We start from the raw sequence: 17,579 nt of genomic DNA, 5'->3' as shown, positions 1-17,579 counted from the left end.
TATTGTATTCAGTGCTATGTCTTAAGAGCACTACCTAGAAAACATGAAAAGCTACAATTTTTTATTTTATTTTATTTAACTTTTTTCATATTTTCTTCTCCCCTGTAACTAATTTATCAGCATGATTTAGTCCCTCCACCTACCCACCAATAACAGATTTGTAGTTGTAGGTGTGTGTGGTGGCATATGCCTGTGACCCAGTACTTGGAAGGTGGAAACAAAAGGATCAGGAATTCAAGGGTAGCCTGAGACTCTGTCTATATGAAAATAAGCAGACCTAAAGGGATTCTCAGTCCTTTAAATGCACGTTCTAATAGGCTTGATACCCAGCTTAAGGAAACCTTAGTTCACAGATTTGCCTGTCCCCATTAATAATGTTTTGGTCGTTTTCTGATCATGTACATTTGACCTTTCCTTCATGTGGCATTGTAGTATGGATATATTTTATGGACTGTTATTCTAGATTTCCAATTCCTTCAAAAATATTACTGCCAAAACAAAACAAACAAAAAGGCAATAATTTATGAATCTTGCTAAAGAAATAATATTTTAGGCCAGGCGGTGGTGGCGCATGCCTTTAATTCCCAGCACTTGGGAGGCAGAGGCAGGCGGATTTCTGAGTTCGAGGCCAGCCTGGTCTACAGAGTGAGTTCCAGGACAGCCAGAACTACACAGAGAAACCCTGTCTCGAAAAACAAAACAAACAAAAAAACCAAAAACAAAAACAAAAAAAAAAAGGAAATAATATTTTAGTCAAAATATACAAATCGAAAGGCTATCTCTTTAAAAGTATGGACTTCCACTTCACATATGCTTGATGTATAGTTTTGGGTTTTTGGTCCTGTGCATGCTAGGCACCCATTCCGTCGCTGAGCGACATGCCTAGCCCCATGCTGTTGTTTAGTTAATATTCATTTTTTGATTATTGTATGCTTATGGCTAAGGAGTGTGTGAGTGTGGGTGCTCATGGAGCCACAAGATGGTGTCAGCTCTCTGGGGTTACTGATGACAACTTACTGGCATCTATCTATACGTGGGTGTGGTAGATACTCTGCCAACGACTTAAGTGCTGACTAGCTGTAACAGCCTATCTCTATAAGGATTTCAGGAGAAAAATAGTCCAGCAGAAGCACCCATTCTGAGTCACAGGAGGAACATTAGATTAGGTGCTGTGGGAATCAACCTCAAAGAACCTTTGCTGCTCTGAAATTAAAAAGCTCACTTTTGCCAAGCATGTTGTCAAATGTCTCCGGTTTCTGTGGCACCACATACCCATGCATTATTCTTTACTTTTATTTTGAAACAAGTTGTTATTCACTAAATTCCTCAGATTAGCCTTGAACTTGATGTGTAGCCCAGGTTAGTGTCAAAAATTCATGATCCTCTATCAGACCAGAGTCCAAGAATGGAATTGTGTGAGAATTCTGAGTACTTGTGAGAAAACTCCAAGAAAACAAGAGTCTTGAGACCCCAGTTTCTTCAAAACACAGAACTGTTCTTGGAATGTGTTTCTGTGTTCCTCCCAAGTGCAGCAAATAGAAGTGAATTTACTTCAGCTGTTGTTATTCATGTGCCTCTATAGAAATACATGGGTTTTTTTTTGTAACTTGTGGCTTTTCCTTGTGATTGAACACCTTACTCATGTGATTCTTCTTAACCCTCAGAGTATGAATTTCCTGGTGCTCTGAGTGAAGCTGGCTACTGCATGTGACTTTGGTCTACCTCACTCTCTCAGACTCATGCCACCACCTAGTGTGGTGAACAGCACCCCTGCCTCACCACGCTAAGACAGGCGTGTACCCAGCTTGTATACATTCCTTATCTAGTTAAACACACTCCATTTGTCTGCCTTTTGCCTTTATCACTTTCTTTTCTGTGATAATGCCGATGCTTTAAATATCATCTGTCTCTCCCCACTAGAACCTAAGCTACATCAAAGTACAAATTCAAATATTTTGTTCACACATCTAAGTCCCAGGATCTAAAAATACCAGCTAATGTGCGGTAGGTTTTCAAAAAAATAAATATTTGTAAAATTAACAAAAATGTTTTATCAAACTTTAAAAAAAATTTTAAACAGAGTCTCATAGCCCATGCTGGCTTCAAACTTCCTCAGTACATACCCAAGGATGACCTTGAACTCTGATCCTTCTGCCTCCACTTCCAGAGCTGGGATCACAAACTTGTACTTCCCTACTCAGTATGTTGTTGCCTTAGGAATCAGCATAAGGCTTCTGGCAGGTTAGGCAAACAGACTATCATCAACTGAGGTGTTGTAAAAGGACATGGTTCTAAACCTGTGAGATCTAAGCTCAAATCCTCAGCATACACACTAAAAGCCAGACATAGTTATGTGTACCTATAACCCAGCCCTGGAGAGCATAGACAGGAGGATCCCTAGAACTGGAGAGTATAGCCAGGGGGATCACTGGCCAGCCAGCTTAGCTAAAGGTCACACTTCTGGTGCAGTAAGAAACCCTGTTTCAAGGCAGTAAGACACTGGGCATCATGTTCTGACTTCCTTATCTATACACATGGACACACACCACATACCACATGATACTATCCTATATTCTCTCTCTCTCTCTCTCTCTCTCTCTCTCTCTCTCTCGGTGTTTATTTATGTGTGTTTTGACAACATGTGTGTATGTGCACTATTGAGTGTCAGAAGAGGGAGCTGCATATCCTGGATACAGATAGCCTTAAGCTAGGTGTTGGGAATTGAACCCAGGTCCTCTGCAGGAGCAACAAGTGCTCTTAACCACTCAGCCATCTCTCCAGTCCAAACATGTTTTTAAAAAGCATGTCAGGTGGGCTGAAGAGATGTTTCAGAGTAGGAGGACTTGCTCTTCCAGAAGAGCTGACCCGAGTTCCCGTTGCCCACATCAGCCCCCTCCCATGGCAACAACTGCCTATAACCCCAGTTCTAGAGGCCCCAAAGGTCTCCTGTGGCCTGAGTACAGACACAGATAAACACACAAACAAAAATAAACCTTTCCTTTTAAAAGACACATCAGGGTTCAGTCACTTCTCAGACTCACATTAGCTTTCCACTATGATAAAGTCTATAAAACTTACTTAGTAATGTTATTTTCCCTCCCTACATTGTAGCAAGATCAAAACAGAGTTTCTATTCTTGGATTTGCCCCAGTCACAAGGTAGTCTTGGCAAACCACTCTGTTCTATCTCTCAGTTTACTGAGGCTGCTTGGGAGCTTCAACTGGCAGCCAAATAGAAAGAGAGCCCTTTTCTTAACTCCAAAAGTCCCAAGTTATGTGGATGTGGTTTAACAGTAGATACAAATTACTGCAACTGCATTTCCTATATACTGGTGGAGGGGAGTTGGAAGGAAGACATTTTATTTTTGGGCTGGTAGAAAGGGTGGACTTTACAACATAGCTAAGAGAAACCAATGTTTGTGTAGCATGTATTTCCAACTAAAGATACCCTTTCTGTATCTCAACTATATATGGATACCCCAAACCTCAAATGTTAGTAAAGGAATGTGACTGAACTGGCCCTGGCAAAGTACACTTTAAATATATTGCTTCCAGACAGATAATTCTTATCTGTGCCACCTATGTGGTCTTAAACTCTTCCTGCTTCTGCAATCAGCATCCTCTCTTACAACTGTGCAGTGCTTTAGGGGCTCCCAATCCACCCCACTCCACGATGCCTTTAGACACAGTGACTCTACTCACACTGATGGAAAAGGAAGAAAAGCCCTGGGGATGCAGTCGTGCAGGTCTCACACGGATCTGCGGCTAAGCAAAACCTCTCTGCCACTTGGCTTGGCTGAGTTCCTCTCTTGGCTCAGGGTTAGTGATCTGGTACAGTCTAGGCGGCTTAGGACCCAGGGGGCGCCTTTCAGCTGAAAAACACCTCGGCTGCAGCAAGCTAGCTGGGAAGCTCCCAGTTCTAAAGAGAGGCTGTTTACCAGAAGAGCATAACAAGGGCCGGTCTGACTGCAAGGCTGGGAACTAGGAGACAAAACTGCTGCCAAGGAGACCCCATTTGGACACTGGCTGTTCAGTCACCTGCAAGCAGGAAGAGGCAAGGATGCTGTTGGCTTGGGTGCACACATTTCTTCTCAGCAACATGCTTCTGGCAGGAGCCTATGGATCTGGAGGTGAGATTACATTTTTTTTTTTTTTTTCCTTTCTGTAGCAACTTAATGAAGCAGAACGGGCAAAGCCCCCAGATTTCCCAAATGTGGCCAGACTGACAGGGAAGGAAGGTTTTGGCTGATTTTCTTGTTATCCTACGAAAGCATTCTTTCCTCTCTCTCCTTCCTGGCCAGAGGCTTACAGCTCCATCTTTGCCATTAAGAACAAAGACAAGTAGTCACTTTCTCTTTCCCTTTCCTTTTACACGAGTGGATGGAGCTTGGGAATTCATCTCTTCTATTCCCCGGAGTCCTACCCTTTTAAAGTCCCGTTTGCTTAGTGTGGCAGGCGCACAAACCTCCCCTCTCCAGCCTCCTCCTGTGGCTCTCTGCTGAGGGGAGTGGGAGCTGAAGAGATGAGGCAGAGTCCCTCAGCTGGAGTCTCTATTGAACCTTTTGCTTCACTTAATCAAAGGCTTTTGTGGAATTCTCTTGGACGCTCATGGTGTCTGTTAAACTAGCAGAAGGTGGCTGTATTCGTGAAGAAGGGAACATCAGTTTATGTAACACTGACTTCTCAACACTGGGATGACTTCCATGTCTGACTGCCCAGAACCAAACTCACCATCTCCACAGAAAGACCTTAGCCAGGCTTCCTGGACCTTCAAAGTGGTCCCAAGTCCTAGAGTAACAACCCTTTGCATTTGTGCAGCGATAAAGAAAGAAAGAAAAGAAAAGAAAGAAAGAAAAGCAAGCAAGAAAGCAGGCTAAGTCTGAGAGTTGTTGTCTGTGGACCAAACGCCGCTAGGGGCATGACACGAGCTCTCCACTTTCACTCTGAGGTATATAGGGCTTTCTCCCGCGGGGCCAGAGAGCCGCACTCAGGGGCCCGGGCGGGTTCCTCTCCCTCACAGGCTGCTTCTGGGACAACGGCCACCTGTACCGGGAGGACCAGCCCTCGCCCGCGCCGGGTCTCCGCTGCCTTAACTGGTTGGCCGCGCAAGGCAGCGGCGAGTCGCTCGCCGAGCCCAGTGAGTGTCCCGCCGGGGAGGCGGGCGGGGTTGGTGGGCGGTGGCCGCGGCCCTTGACGGCTTTTCTCCCCCACCTCAGGCCCCGGCAACCACAACTACTGCCGGAACCCGGACCAGGACCCGCGCGGGCCCTGGTGCTACATCAGCAGCGAGACCGGCGGCCCTGAAAAGCGGCCCTGCGAGGACGTGCGTTGCCCAGGTACCCGCCCTGGGACCCCGGGAAGGGGACGCCAGCCCCGTGCGCCGAGCAGCGTAGCAGCGGTTCCACCCGCCGCGCACGTGCGGCCGCTCGACGCCCATCCCGCCCCGTTCCACCCCCGCGCCGCCCGATTGGTCAGAGCTATCTCCAGGCCGCGGAGCCCAAAGCCCATTGGCCTACGCGGCAGTCGGAGTGAGCTCATCCTCTGCGAGCACTTGTAAACAACGATGGGAGGCAGCTTGCTTGTTCCGCAAAGCGCCCCACCAGTCTTTACAATGTAGCGTCTGCTGTGAGCCAGGCACCATGCTCCCAGCCCCAGGGAAGAAGCTGTGTGAGGGATCTGAGCCACCCAGAAGTTTGACCATCTGCCAAAGGCAATGGGTGTGTTCTGATTTGAATTCAAAGCTTTCAGACTTGAGAAAACTACGACAGTTCTCTAGGATTAAATGAGATGGTGAAGGTTAAACACTTAACACTAGGATTGGCAAGAACTCGGTGTGGATTGTCTCCTGCTGTGAAGACCTGTGCCGTCTCTGGAGAAACCCTCCGGCAATCCCAGCTAGGTGTTGGAAGATAGCAAGGACTTGAACAAGTGGGAGGCTGGAGAGAAGCTATTGTTTTTTGAGACCTTTTCCTCACATTTGCCTTGTAACACCTCTCACCCAAGGTGCAGCCCTTTCAGGCCTGATTTCCCCCACGGGGGGGGGGGGTGGGGGTGGGGGCAGTCAAGTTGTTTTGTTTTTTCTTTTTTTTCTGTTTTTGTGATAGGATCTCACTTTGCAGCCCCAGCTTGCTTGGCTGGTGGGGATTCACAGAGATGCCCCTGCCTCTGTTCCTTAATTCAGGTGTTCACCACCACTCCTAGCCTGGGGCAGGATTTGATACCAGTTTAGGGGAGCACTTTAGGGCAGACCCTTCTGGTAACATCCCCAAAGGCCAGGACAGGTTTGGCTGTAGAATGCACTTAGGACGTCCTTGATGAGAGCTGTTTCTTACCCCACCTGCAGAGACCACTTCCCAAGCACCACCTCTATCCTCTACAACGGAGCTGGAAGAGAAGGCTGGTGCACCAGGTGACAAAGAGGCACAGGTGTTCCCTCCTGCTAATGCCCTGCCAGCCAGGAGTGAGGCAGCAGAGGTGCAGCCAGTGATCGGGATCAGTCAGCGTGTCAGAATGAACTCCAAGGAAAAAAAAGACCTGGGAACTCTGGGTATGGCTGCGTGCGTTGGGATTCGTCTGATGATGTCACTTGCTGATTGTCCAGGGTGTGGCTAATGGGACCTTGCCTCCTGTCCTTTGCAGGCTATGTGCTGGGCATTACTATGATGGTGATCATCATCGCTATTGGAGTTGGCATCGTCTTGGGCTACACTTACAAGAGGTAGGAAGTTTCTCTTCTTGGCTGCCGTGGAATAGGGTTGACAACTTCTCGCAGTCTTTCAAAAGGAAGTAAGGTATTGAAGGAAGAAAAAATCAGCTCAAGAGTAGAGATTTGGTTTTAGTCACTGCCTGGTGACCTTGGGCCCTCAGGGCAAGTACTTAGATGCTGATTTCCCCCAGACAAGGTCCCCATCTGTAGTGCTGAGTGGCCTTGAAGGAGTGGTCTCCAATTCATAATCCTCCTGCCTCAGCCTCGTGAGGAATGGGATTTCTGAGCCCTTGTCATCATGCTCATCATTTTGTTGAGTTTTAAAATTCTGCTGCTAAGATAGGTATCCTGCTTCATACCCACTGTAATCCCAGAACTCAGGAGACTGAGGCAGGAGGTTTACAAGTTTGAAAACCGAGGCTTTGTTTCAAAAAGACTAAAATAAAATAAAAATGCAAGAAATGATCTTTAATCTCAGCAGCGGGAGGTGAGTTCCCTTCATTTTTAACACAGAGTGAGACCATGTGTGGAAACATCCCGCTGTTGGAAAAGGTTTCTGGCCTCTGGTCTCATGTTGGGGCTTACATTTCATCCGTGGGGTGTCCTTTAAGGTAAGGAGAAGAAAAGAGATGATTACGGAAGAAAATCCATTTGCCATTCCTTACCAGATATGAAAGTACAAGAGACTGCTTGGGAAGCAAGGACAAACTTGCAGCCCCATGGGACAAATCTGTCATAATCAGTGCCTCGGGGTTCTAAGAATCAAAACCATTGTTACAACACTGAGTGTTCTCGGACAAAATCCAGGTATGAGTTCCAGCCCCAAGGACCAGCGATATTTCTCTGACTGGGAGAAGCCTTCCTGTTAGGGAAGTGGTACAGTGGGCTGAGTTGTCCAGCATCGGAAGTCCTGTCTTTGAGACCTGTTGAAGTGCCTCTCAGCCATCGTTTCTAAGGCGTTCTTAGAGGTATTGAGTCAGCCACATCGCAGATGGAAACGGGCAGGTGAGGCATCACTGCAGCAATGGTGTGTTCTCACCTGTTGCTATGCTACCACTTAGTGTGCCCCAGCTTCACTGTCTGTCTGAGACAGGGTCTCATGTAGTTCAGGCTGGCCTTGGAATCATTATATAGCGAAAACATGGTTTTGAACTCTTTGTTGTTGTTGTTTGATGTTGGTGTTTTGTTGTTTTGATCTGTTGGAGACAGGATCTCACTCACCCTGTAACTCTGGCTATCATGGATCTCTCTAGACAGACCAGTCTGGCATTGCATTCAGAGAAATGCCTGTCTCTGCCTCCTGGTTGCTAGAATTAAAGCCTGGCTTCTTGAAGTCTGAATCCTGCTTCCTCCTCTGAGGGCTGAGATTACGCTCACAATAACGCTTATACGATAAATGACGTTCTTTCCAGTTCTCAGATGAGGAAATATGAGGCAAGAGAGAACAGGTGCTCTGCCTGTGCTTACAGGTTCAGAATATGGTGGAACAAGCTACCGTCTGTGTGGCCGGGCAGGTTACTTCTTGTTACTAGTCCAAAGCATTCCTGTGGGGGAGAAGTGTGTGACTGCTTCTCTTGGGTGCATGGCACACACAGTGAGTGATCCGTAAACAGTAGCCGGTGTGCTTGTCTGTAGAATGTAATTACTTGACTACTTTTCTGGGCCTTGTTTATCTATCAGGTGGGCAGTTAGGGGTGACTGCAGCCCTGCTGGTTTTTGAAAAGGACACTGGTGCTGGTTGCTTTAAATCCCAGCCCTACCATTTGCATGAACAGGTGATTTTAATTTATGGGTTTCTCTGACAGCAGAGAGGTTCTGAGTCAGGCACCACTGACCTGAGGGCGCATCCTGACTCCAGACTGAGGTTGTGGTCCTCAGAAGCATCGTTAATGTGCAGGTCCAGGGACACCTACTTGTTCATTTAGAAACTCTGAAGAAAACAGTATAGTTGCTGTGCCAGTACAGTCCACTGACCCAAACCGAGCTGGGCTGAGCCCTGAGATTTTCCCATGCTCCTCAGCCTCTGGACAGCATTTGGCTGCCTTCCAATCTTGCGACAGTTTCCAGACCTTCAGATGCTTGAACTACCCTTAATTCCAAGCTCAGCTGGTGCCAGGTGCAGAAGCCAGGTCTTTTTCTTTTAGTTTTACTCTTTTAGGCTGTCATGGGGCTGCCACGTGATCTTGAGTGAACTTTCCGGTACACCCAGGGGGAAGGCACTAAGTCACCAGACTCCCTGTCACTAACCTCCGAACCACCCCTTTCCTTAGCAAACAGACTCTGAGAACAACCTGTACCACAGGAAACCGCATGTGGGCTAGAAACAAACTCTGAGCCTGTCTCCCCCCACCCGCAGGGAACAGATGTCAGGGCAAGAGCTGTGAGCTGAATATCATTTCAGTCCACCCCTGCTTGGTAGGTATCATGTCTGTTAAATGTTTCCCCTGCACAAACACTTACGTAAGCAGTAGGACAGTGATTAGATACTAATCACAGTGGCCACCGCTGGCTTCATGCTTTCTTGGTAAGTCGGGCCCTGCTGCGTGCCTTCCTCGGATGATTTTACCCAGCTCATCCCAGCTCATCACCTCCCTTGAAGCTCTCTTTCCAGTGAGGAGCTGAGACCTAGAAGAGTTAAAATAAGACTGGGTACCCAGTATAGACCATATGTATTTGTGTTCGTGAGTGTTTGTTGTTTTATTTTGAGATAGGTTCTTACTCTTTAACCCAGGCTGGCCTGAAACTGTGTATGTATATATGTAGTATGTATGTATGTGTATGTTTTGCCTGCATGTATGTCTATGCACCATGTCCTCTAAAGCCAGAAAGGGTATTGGACCCTCTGGAATCAGAGTTACTGGTGTGCTGGGGATCCAGTCTGGTTCCTCTGAAGGAGCAGCTAGTGTTCTTAGGCTACTGAACCATTTTTCCAGCCACTTTAAGCATTACTTTGTTTGTGTGGGTGTTTTACTTTGCATGTATGTCTGCACTGTGGGCATACCCAGAGGGTTGTGAGCTGCCATGTGGGTGCTGGGAATCAAATCTGGGTCCTCTAAAAGAGCAGCTAGTGCTCTTAACTGCTGAGCCGTCTCTCTAGCCATGGCCGGGAACTCTTGGTCTTTATACCTCGACTTTCTGAGTCCTGTGATTACAGGCATGAGGCATGAGCCAGCATGGCTGGCTGGACAGGAAGATATGTCTAAATACTGTCAGTTATCTCCAGAATGCCTGACAAAACCCAGTAGCCTCATTTAAATTTAAACTACCCAGAGCAGTAGAAAAGAGAAACTTCTCAAAGAATGACTTCGTTTAGAAATTTAAAAACAAACAACCCCAAGATCTTACTCCAGAATTTCCTCCAATTGTTGATGCCACACGAGGCACATAGGCACATTATTTACCACTTCTGGGCCTGTTTATTCATTAGGTCGGGAGTAAGCTGTGGTGTCTCTTTAGAGGACACTTGCTTGGTTTAAATCCTAGCTCTGCTTAACACTGGTCCCTCCTTCCCTCCCTTCCTCTTTCCTTCTTTCTTCTTCCCTCTCCCTTCCTTCCTCTCCCCTCCCTTTCTCCTTCCTTTCTCTCCCCCTCCCTTCCTCATTCTTTCCTTTCCTGCCCCTTTCTCTCTCCCTCCTCTCTTTCTCTCCCTCCCTCCCTCTTCCTTCCTCCTCTCTCTCTCTACCTCCCTTCCTCCTCTCTCCCCCCTTCTCTCTCACTCCTCCTCTCCCCTCCTCCCCAGCCTTTTTAGGACTGAGATTATAATAGATAGCTCATGGGTGTCTTGTGAGGATAGAATCGGTGTGCATACACTTGGGTATACACTGCGCCCCTGTACAGCAGCCTCCTTGGAAAACTTGCCCAGAGTAGCAGCGTGGCACAGCATGGCTTCTGGTTTGGCCTCTCTGGCCAGCCCAGCTTGAATGTGAGTCCCAGAGCAATCCTGCAAGTCTTGAACTCTGTAATGCCCCGGTGCTTGGCTGAAGGAAGGAGCTTCCCAGAGTTGGGAAAGGTGGGCTTGGCACCAAGGCTTCCTCCTGGAAAGAGCTGAAGGTGGGAGTGGAAGGGAACTCAATCTGTCTGGGCCTTTGTCCTGGTAATTTAGGCCAGGAGATTCAGCCAGGCCACTATTGGCTGCTCCCTGTCCCTGCTGAGTGCTGTCTTAGCTCTGCAGGGAGCTCTTAGTCTGATAAAAAGGGAGAGAAAACAGTAAGGCAACACCGTCCCACCCCCTGGGAGAGAAGCTGAGTCAGTGAGTAAGCCTTTGTTCTGTCTTGGCTGCCAGACAACAGCCAGACTGTCCCCTGCCCCCACAGGAGTGGGAGGGTGCTGGGCTGCCTAATGGTCACTTCAGCCTGGCAGCTCGGCCACTCCATCTCCAGGATTCCTAGGCAGGACTCACAGCAGGCATGTAGGGCCAAGCATGCTTCTTAGGCTCCTAAATGGATGAGGCTGATCCAGACTGGTCACAGCGGCTGCTTCCTTTACCCTTGGTTGCTCTTTCAGCCCTCCACTAATACAGACTGATTTGACCTCTATAGACTTGTGTGTGGTGAAGCCTGCCTTACCAGCTGCTCAGCAGGGTACTTGCTTCATTGGGGAGGGAGTGGAGGAAAACCAGGCCTCTGCCTGTAGGAAATGGGGAGAAGTGAGGGCAGGGCGTGTGTAGTGTCAGTTAAATGCTGCCTCTTCCTGGATGATGCCACACTCCTGGTACCTGGTAGGTAATATAGAAGTGTTGGGTTCCTGGTTTGCTTTCTTCCTCCAACCTTCTTGTAGATTTTGAATTTTAGCCTCTGGTAAAAGAAGTTAAAACCCTTCCCACACAGGGTTTTTATGTGTAGCCTTGGCTGTTCTGGAACTCACTCTAGATCAGGCTGGCTTCAAACTCAACACAGTTCCTGTCTTCTGAATACTAGGATTTAAAGCCTTCGCCTCACCACCTGGCTTGAATGCATATATTTTTTTTTTTTTTTTGTGAATCACTTCTAGCTTGGAGAGGAGGATCCCTTACTAAAATTAAAATCAGACCTTCCAAGTTTTTGCCTACATGAGCCATCTTGAAGAACATGACTTTATATTATATAGACAGGTGTTTCCTTCTGTGTGGCAGCCAACTACAACTGATGGGTGACTGAGGGTAAGAGTGAGGGAATGCTTATTCCAGAAGACCCTCTCTCCGTGAGTAGTGTAGCAGGTGGGAGTTGATGTCCAGTAAAGACACTAACAGGAAGCATAGGCTAGGCCTGGGCTTGCATGTTGAGAAACTTGGTTGCCCTAGTCACCAGGCACCACAGGGGGATGAGTTTATCAGTCTCCTGTGACCTTACAATGGAAATTAGGGGATCAGATCATATGTCACATGGGGGAATCACAGAAGGTCCAGGGCTCTATCGACTATCAAGCCCAACTCCTTATTTTAAGATGGTGAAATTAAGGCCCAGAGAGGAGGTATCACTAAGAGGAACACTTCTTTCCTTGGCTAGGTAATAGAGGCCTTTGAAGGGAAATGAGGGTGACATTGCCTTGTGAGTCAGTCAGGACCGCTCCAGGGCAAGCCATCATAACCTAGGAGGTCATGCAACACTCACACTGGTTTGTGCAGGCAGCTTCAAAATTATCTTACAGTATGAAGAACTTCACGGGAAGAAACCAAGGCACAGAGAGCTGTTTTGCCAAATGTTAAATAGGCTAGGCTGGAGCTAGGACACACAGTACAGGGAACTGGCTAAAATTGAGGATTCTGTGTATCTGTCCTCCAGTATTTATTTTAACTTTCATCATTGTATATCATGTGATGGATGCAGGATACAATCTAAACCAGGCCTCTGTGCTTTGTTTTAAACAAACAGCATTTTATTTCAGTTGCACTGGGCAGGTCTTGGCAAGGCAGGGAGCAGGTTCTCTTGGAGGGAAAGAGGTTCCTACTGTATTTGCCGGGGATGAGTGGGATCCATACCCCATGATGGGCAGGGCCATCTTGGAGATGCAGTGATCCTTGTTGACTGACTTGGATGACTTCTTGCTATTGTTGCTCTCCGGGGCGACATCTCTGTCATTCTTCAGCACCATGTTGCAGTGGTGGCTGAAGTCCTTCACGTGGCCTGGGAGCTTGTTGTTGCAACAGTTGATGAACACCAGTGTTCTTGAGTGACTGCATGAGCAGAGAGGGGAACTGTGCCAACCTCCTTGTTCTCCCACTTCTGCAGTCATCTGGCTCTTGGGTTTATTGAGATTTGTGGTGGAGGTTTTGCTAGATCACTCCCGCCTGCACTGCATTGCTTCAGCCACTACTCCTGTGGCCTTTGTGGTTTTAATCCCTCACTTTGTTCCTGTCACCTGAGAGCAGAGCCCAAGTTGTTGGCTTCAAAGGATGTGCCCTGTGTTCAGTACTAGTTCTGGTGTGCAGTCTACTGGATGTAGTGCAGGGGGCAGGGCTCCAGTGGGAAGGGCCCACATGTGAGGTTAGAAGACCTAGGTTTGAATCCCTGTACGACTTAGGGGCTGACTCTGGGTCACAACTTCTCTTCAGAGCAGCCAGAGCCTAGTGAACTTGTTGGAGTCTGTCCTGTATCCTTGGAGCATCCTTTAAATGCTCTGAGCTGTTTGTTTGTTTGTTTTTGTTTTTTTTTTAACTTTGAAAAAAAGTTTAAAAGGGCTTATTTCATTTATATGAGTATGCTGTAGGTGTTTTCAGACATACCAGAAGAGAGCATCGGATCTCATTACAGATGGTTGTGAGCCACCATGTGGTTGCTGGGAATTGAACTCAGTCAGTGCTCTCAACTGCTGAGCCATCTCTCCAGCCCCCTACCCCCAACTCCTCTTTTTAAAATAAGAACTAAATCTTAGGGCTGAAGAGAGAGACTGAAGTAAGATATCTCTCTCTCTCATTCTCTCTCTCTCTCTCTCTCTCTCTCTCTCTCTCTCTCTCTCACGCACACACATTGGGCATGGAGTGATTATTCCACACAAGCAGAGCAGCACTGTGTCCCAAATGGATCACAGAGCATCAGGAGAAATCAAAGGCGTTGACAAACTTGAGAGGTTTGATAGCCATTTTCATTGTTTGCCCTTGAGGTTGATTTGTCTCTGCATGGGTTGGGAATGGTTCATTTCCAGCCTGGGCTCCCACTTTTCAGAACTTTAGGATGAGAAGACAGTCTTTTAAAACAAACAAAAATGTATTTTGTGGTGGAGAGGGTACATGCCTGTTACTGTAGGTGTAGAGGTCAGAGGGCAACTTGTGAGATGTTACTAGTGACCTCACTAATGAACTCAGGTTGTCAGGCTAGGTGGTTGGCACCTTTACTTGCTGAGCCATCTCACCAGCCCAGGAAGGCAAGTCTTGTTGTGGGATGGTCTGGTCCATTTTTTGGACATTTGCATTGGGAAGGATGAAGCTGGGATAGTTCTCTGGGTCTCTGGGACCCCTGGGCTGAAAACAAAGCTCTGTTTTACTTTGTTTCTTTCTTGTACATTATCCCCACTGAGTCCCATACAGCAGCCAGCAGAGACAAGAGCTGGCAACACTGCCCTGCTGAGTCTAAGGCAGCCTGGTAGGATGGCTAGCCAACGTCTTGGTCCTGGGCTGGTTTAGTTTTGACTTGGTCAGGTGATCCCTCTGACCCGGTGAGCACCTGCTCAGGCTTCAGGAAGGCTCACTGGGCAAAGCTGTGCTAGAAACATAACCTGGTGCTTTCTTTGCCTGACAGGGGGAAGGACTTGAAAGAGCAACATGAACAGAAAGCATGTGAAAGGGAGATGCAGCGAATCACCCTGCCCCTGTCTGCCTTCACCAACCCCACCTGTGAGATCGTGGATGAAAAGACCATCATCGTGCACAGCAACCAGACTCCTGCTGATGTGCAGGAGGGCAGTACCCTCCTCACGGGCCAGGCTGGCACCCCTGGGGCCTGAGCCCCTGCAGTGGGCATGTGTCCATGGAGACACTGGACCAGGACAGGCCACCCTCCTGCAGTTGGGAGGAGCTACATTTTGTGTTGTGGTTAAAACCTTATCCCATTTTTCTTTTGGCGGGGATGTGACTCCTCATGACACAAGCAGCAGCAGATAGCATTATGGGTGAGGGCGAGGAGGCTGGGTAGGGTTCTATCAACGCTCCTTTTCTATCCCTTGGAGCAGGATTTGCCTGCGGGGAGAGACTGGCACAGTAGCACAGTGGTGCTGTGGCAAATAAGGGCTTCCATACTGCCTGGGCCAGGGAAAGATGGAGTTCGCTAAAGCCCCTCTGTGCTGTATACTGAAGCTGGACTCAGGCTCTGCCTTTCCATTTGCCATCCAGGAACTTGAGTGGCGAATACTGTTATTCATAGTTAAGGTCAAGCAGTAAAACAAACACACACACACACACACACACACACACACACACGAGTGAATGAAATATTTGGGATGGAAGTCCCTTCTGACTTCTAAGAACCAGAAATGAATTTGTACAAAAGCTAGAATTCTGGGCTGGAGGTAGGTTTTAAATGAGGACTGCTGGGTGTGCCCCAGCTTGCTGGTAGCAATGTGCCTTGACAACTGTGGGCTAGGGCTGGGCCCAAGGGTCTCTTCCTGTCTTGTGAGGAAAGGGAAGAATTGCACTAAACCTTCCACTTAGATGAAGGACCCTCTTCTGCCTTCAGCCTCACACAGTAGATCTGAATATCCAGACTGTCTTTTGGGGGCTGGATAGAGGAACCTCTCCATTTTGTGCTGGTAAGAAAATAGCCAGCCAACCCATGGGAGTTATACACTTCAAGGTCTGGTGACCTGCATCTGAAAGGTGAGCCTAGAGATTATGCCAGAGGCTAGGTAACAAAGGCCTGGTGGGCTTGCTTTCTAGTCCAGCCTGGCTTGTAGGCAGCCTTATGGTCCCCAGGCCAGTTCCTTCCATAGGGTTAAGATTGTAACTGGTACAAAACAACCACTGAACCACTGGGAAGGACCTGGAGGGTTTTCCAGAGGGGGAAAAAGTGTCTTGCTCAAGATCAAAGCAGCTTCTGAGTGTCCTACCGAGAGTGCCCAGCCTTCTGGCCTTGGCAGTGTCCCCACCCAGGAGCCCTTCTACTCCTGACACTGAGAGCAGGCTTCACCAGGCTGCTCTCTAGAGCCATTTGTGAGGGGGCCTGGATCTCAGGGTTCCCACGGTGGTGTTGACTGTGGGAAAGAGAACAGTACTACTTCCTACTTTCCTGTGAAAGTATTTCTCTGTATGTTTAATATACCTCATTCTGACACCTGTGTATGAACTATGGCAAATTCTCTGCATTTGACTTGTATAAACACAAAAACATGGTTTTACCTTGCACTTTTTTTTGTTTGTTTTTCAAGACAGGGTTTCTCTGTGTAGTCCTGGCTGTCACTCTGTAGACCAGGCTGGCCTCAAACTCAGAAATCCGCCTGCCTCTGCCTCCCAAGTGCTGGGATTATAGGCGTGTGCCACCACCGCCCGGCTACCTTGCACGTTTTTGTGGTGCTGGGAATGCTGCCCAAATACCTTGTCCATACCTTTGCCTTTTCGGTCACTTTCTGGTCATTGGGAGGTAGTAAGAGCTGAACTGCTAGAAACCACATGTCAAGGTCACCATGGATATCTTAAAGTTGAAGCCACAAGGAGTTGATCCCTTAAGTCTTCTCTTCAGTTTCTTTCCAAGGTAGAGCATCAAGATTTTAGGGTGAACCCTCCCAACAGCCTTTGTTAGGGTTAGAGACAAAGGGGCAGTTGGCAGTTCTACAGCAACCGAGGGAGAAACAGGTAGGTGGGTTGTAGGGGGCTTGATGGCTCTTGTAGGCCGTGCCTAGGCTTGGGAGGGAAGCTGTGGGGTTGGGAAGGTGCAGGACTGGTGGTCAAGTTTTAGCAGCAGGTTGAGTTGTAAGTCTGTCCAGCCAGGTTGGCCTAGTGCATGCTGACGCACAGCCCTGGGAACCTCAGATGAGGTGTTTCCTAGGGACTGTGTTCTACTCCATTCTTGGTTTTTCTGTGTAACAGCTCAGGCTGGCGTCAAACTCAAGAGATGCACCTGCCTTTGCTGGGACTAAAGGCCAGCAACTCTGCCAAACATGCATTCTACCCCTAATCTGAAGTCTTCTACCATAGAATGCTTAGTAGAAATTATCTGTAGGTTTATAGGAAAAAAATTTTTTTGGCTGTGAGACCAGCCTTAAATTCATAGTGATTCCCCAGCCTCTGCATCTCACATATAGACTTTTTTTTTTGTTGTTTTGTTTTTTGAGACAGGGTTTCTCTGTGTAGTCCTGGCTGTCCTGGAACTCACTCTGTAGATCTGTAGACCAGGCTAGCCTCGAACTCAGAAATACACCTGCCTCTGCCTCCCAAGTGCTGGGATTAGAGGCGTGCGCCACCACTGCCCGTCTATTATAAACACATACTACCACACTTGGCAGAGGCTGGGAGACTTACCAAACATTACTTGGCCTAGTGGTTTGGTGCAACAGCTTTGGAAGCAGAAGGTCCCTAAGGACTGGGTCAGCAGCTAAGATCCAGGCCTAATAGTTTTGTGGGCCTAAAATGAGGTTATCAACCTGCTCTTCAGAAGGGCTACCTCAAGTAGATGTTATCATTTCTGAATTCCCTGATAAATTATGAGAAAGTGGCCAGCAGACCATGTTTGTTTAAAACATTTTAAAATGTGAATGTGGGCCCAAGAGCATGCGTGTGTACCATGTGTGTGCAGGAGCCCACAGAGGTGAGATGAGGTAGAGAGCCCCTGGAACTGGAGGTACAGATGGTAGAGAGCTACCATGTGGGTGATGGGAACCAAGCCCTGGTTGTCTGTAGACAGAATTATCTATCCCACTCTCCTCCATGTTTAAGTCAGGTCCTAAGTCACTTTTGTACTCTCTGTGATCGC

At 47.9% G+C, this 17,579-nt stretch overlaps 1 protein-coding gene across 2 annotated transcripts; it reads left to right on the top strand.

The window, feature by feature from the left end:
- The first annotated feature begins 3,917 nt into the window (after window positions 1–3,917).
- On the top strand, window positions 3,918–16,015 carry Pik3ip1 (phosphoinositide-3-kinase interacting protein 1). Of its 2 annotated transcripts, none has more exons than XM_034509183.2 (6): window positions 3,918–4,129; window positions 5,020–5,136; window positions 5,216–5,335; window positions 6,343–6,546; window positions 6,639–6,717; window positions 14,418–16,015. In XM_034509183.2, the coding sequence occupies exons 1-6, from the start codon at window positions 4,060–4,062 to the stop codon at window positions 14,620–14,622; spliced, it is 795 nt and encodes a 264-aa protein (XP_034365074.1). In that variant the 5' UTR covers window positions 3,918–4,059; the 3' UTR covers window positions 14,623–16,015. The 2 variants fall into 2 exon arrangements, with proteins under 2 accessions (XP_034365074.1, XP_076794361.1); XM_076938246.1 differs by lacking the exon at window positions 14,418–16,015 and adding an exon at window positions 7,513–7,695.
- Window positions 16,016–17,579: the final 1,564 nt, after the last annotated feature.

The sequence above is a fragment of the Arvicanthis niloticus genome, chromosome 7 (genome assembly GCF_011762505.2).
Source record: "Arvicanthis niloticus isolate mArvNil1 chromosome 7, mArvNil1.pat.X, whole genome shotgun sequence".
In the NCBI taxonomy this organism is placed as follows: Eukaryota; Metazoa; Chordata; class Mammalia; order Rodentia; family Muridae; genus Arvicanthis; species Arvicanthis niloticus.
This window is presented reverse-complemented; position numbering and strand designations above follow the sequence as displayed.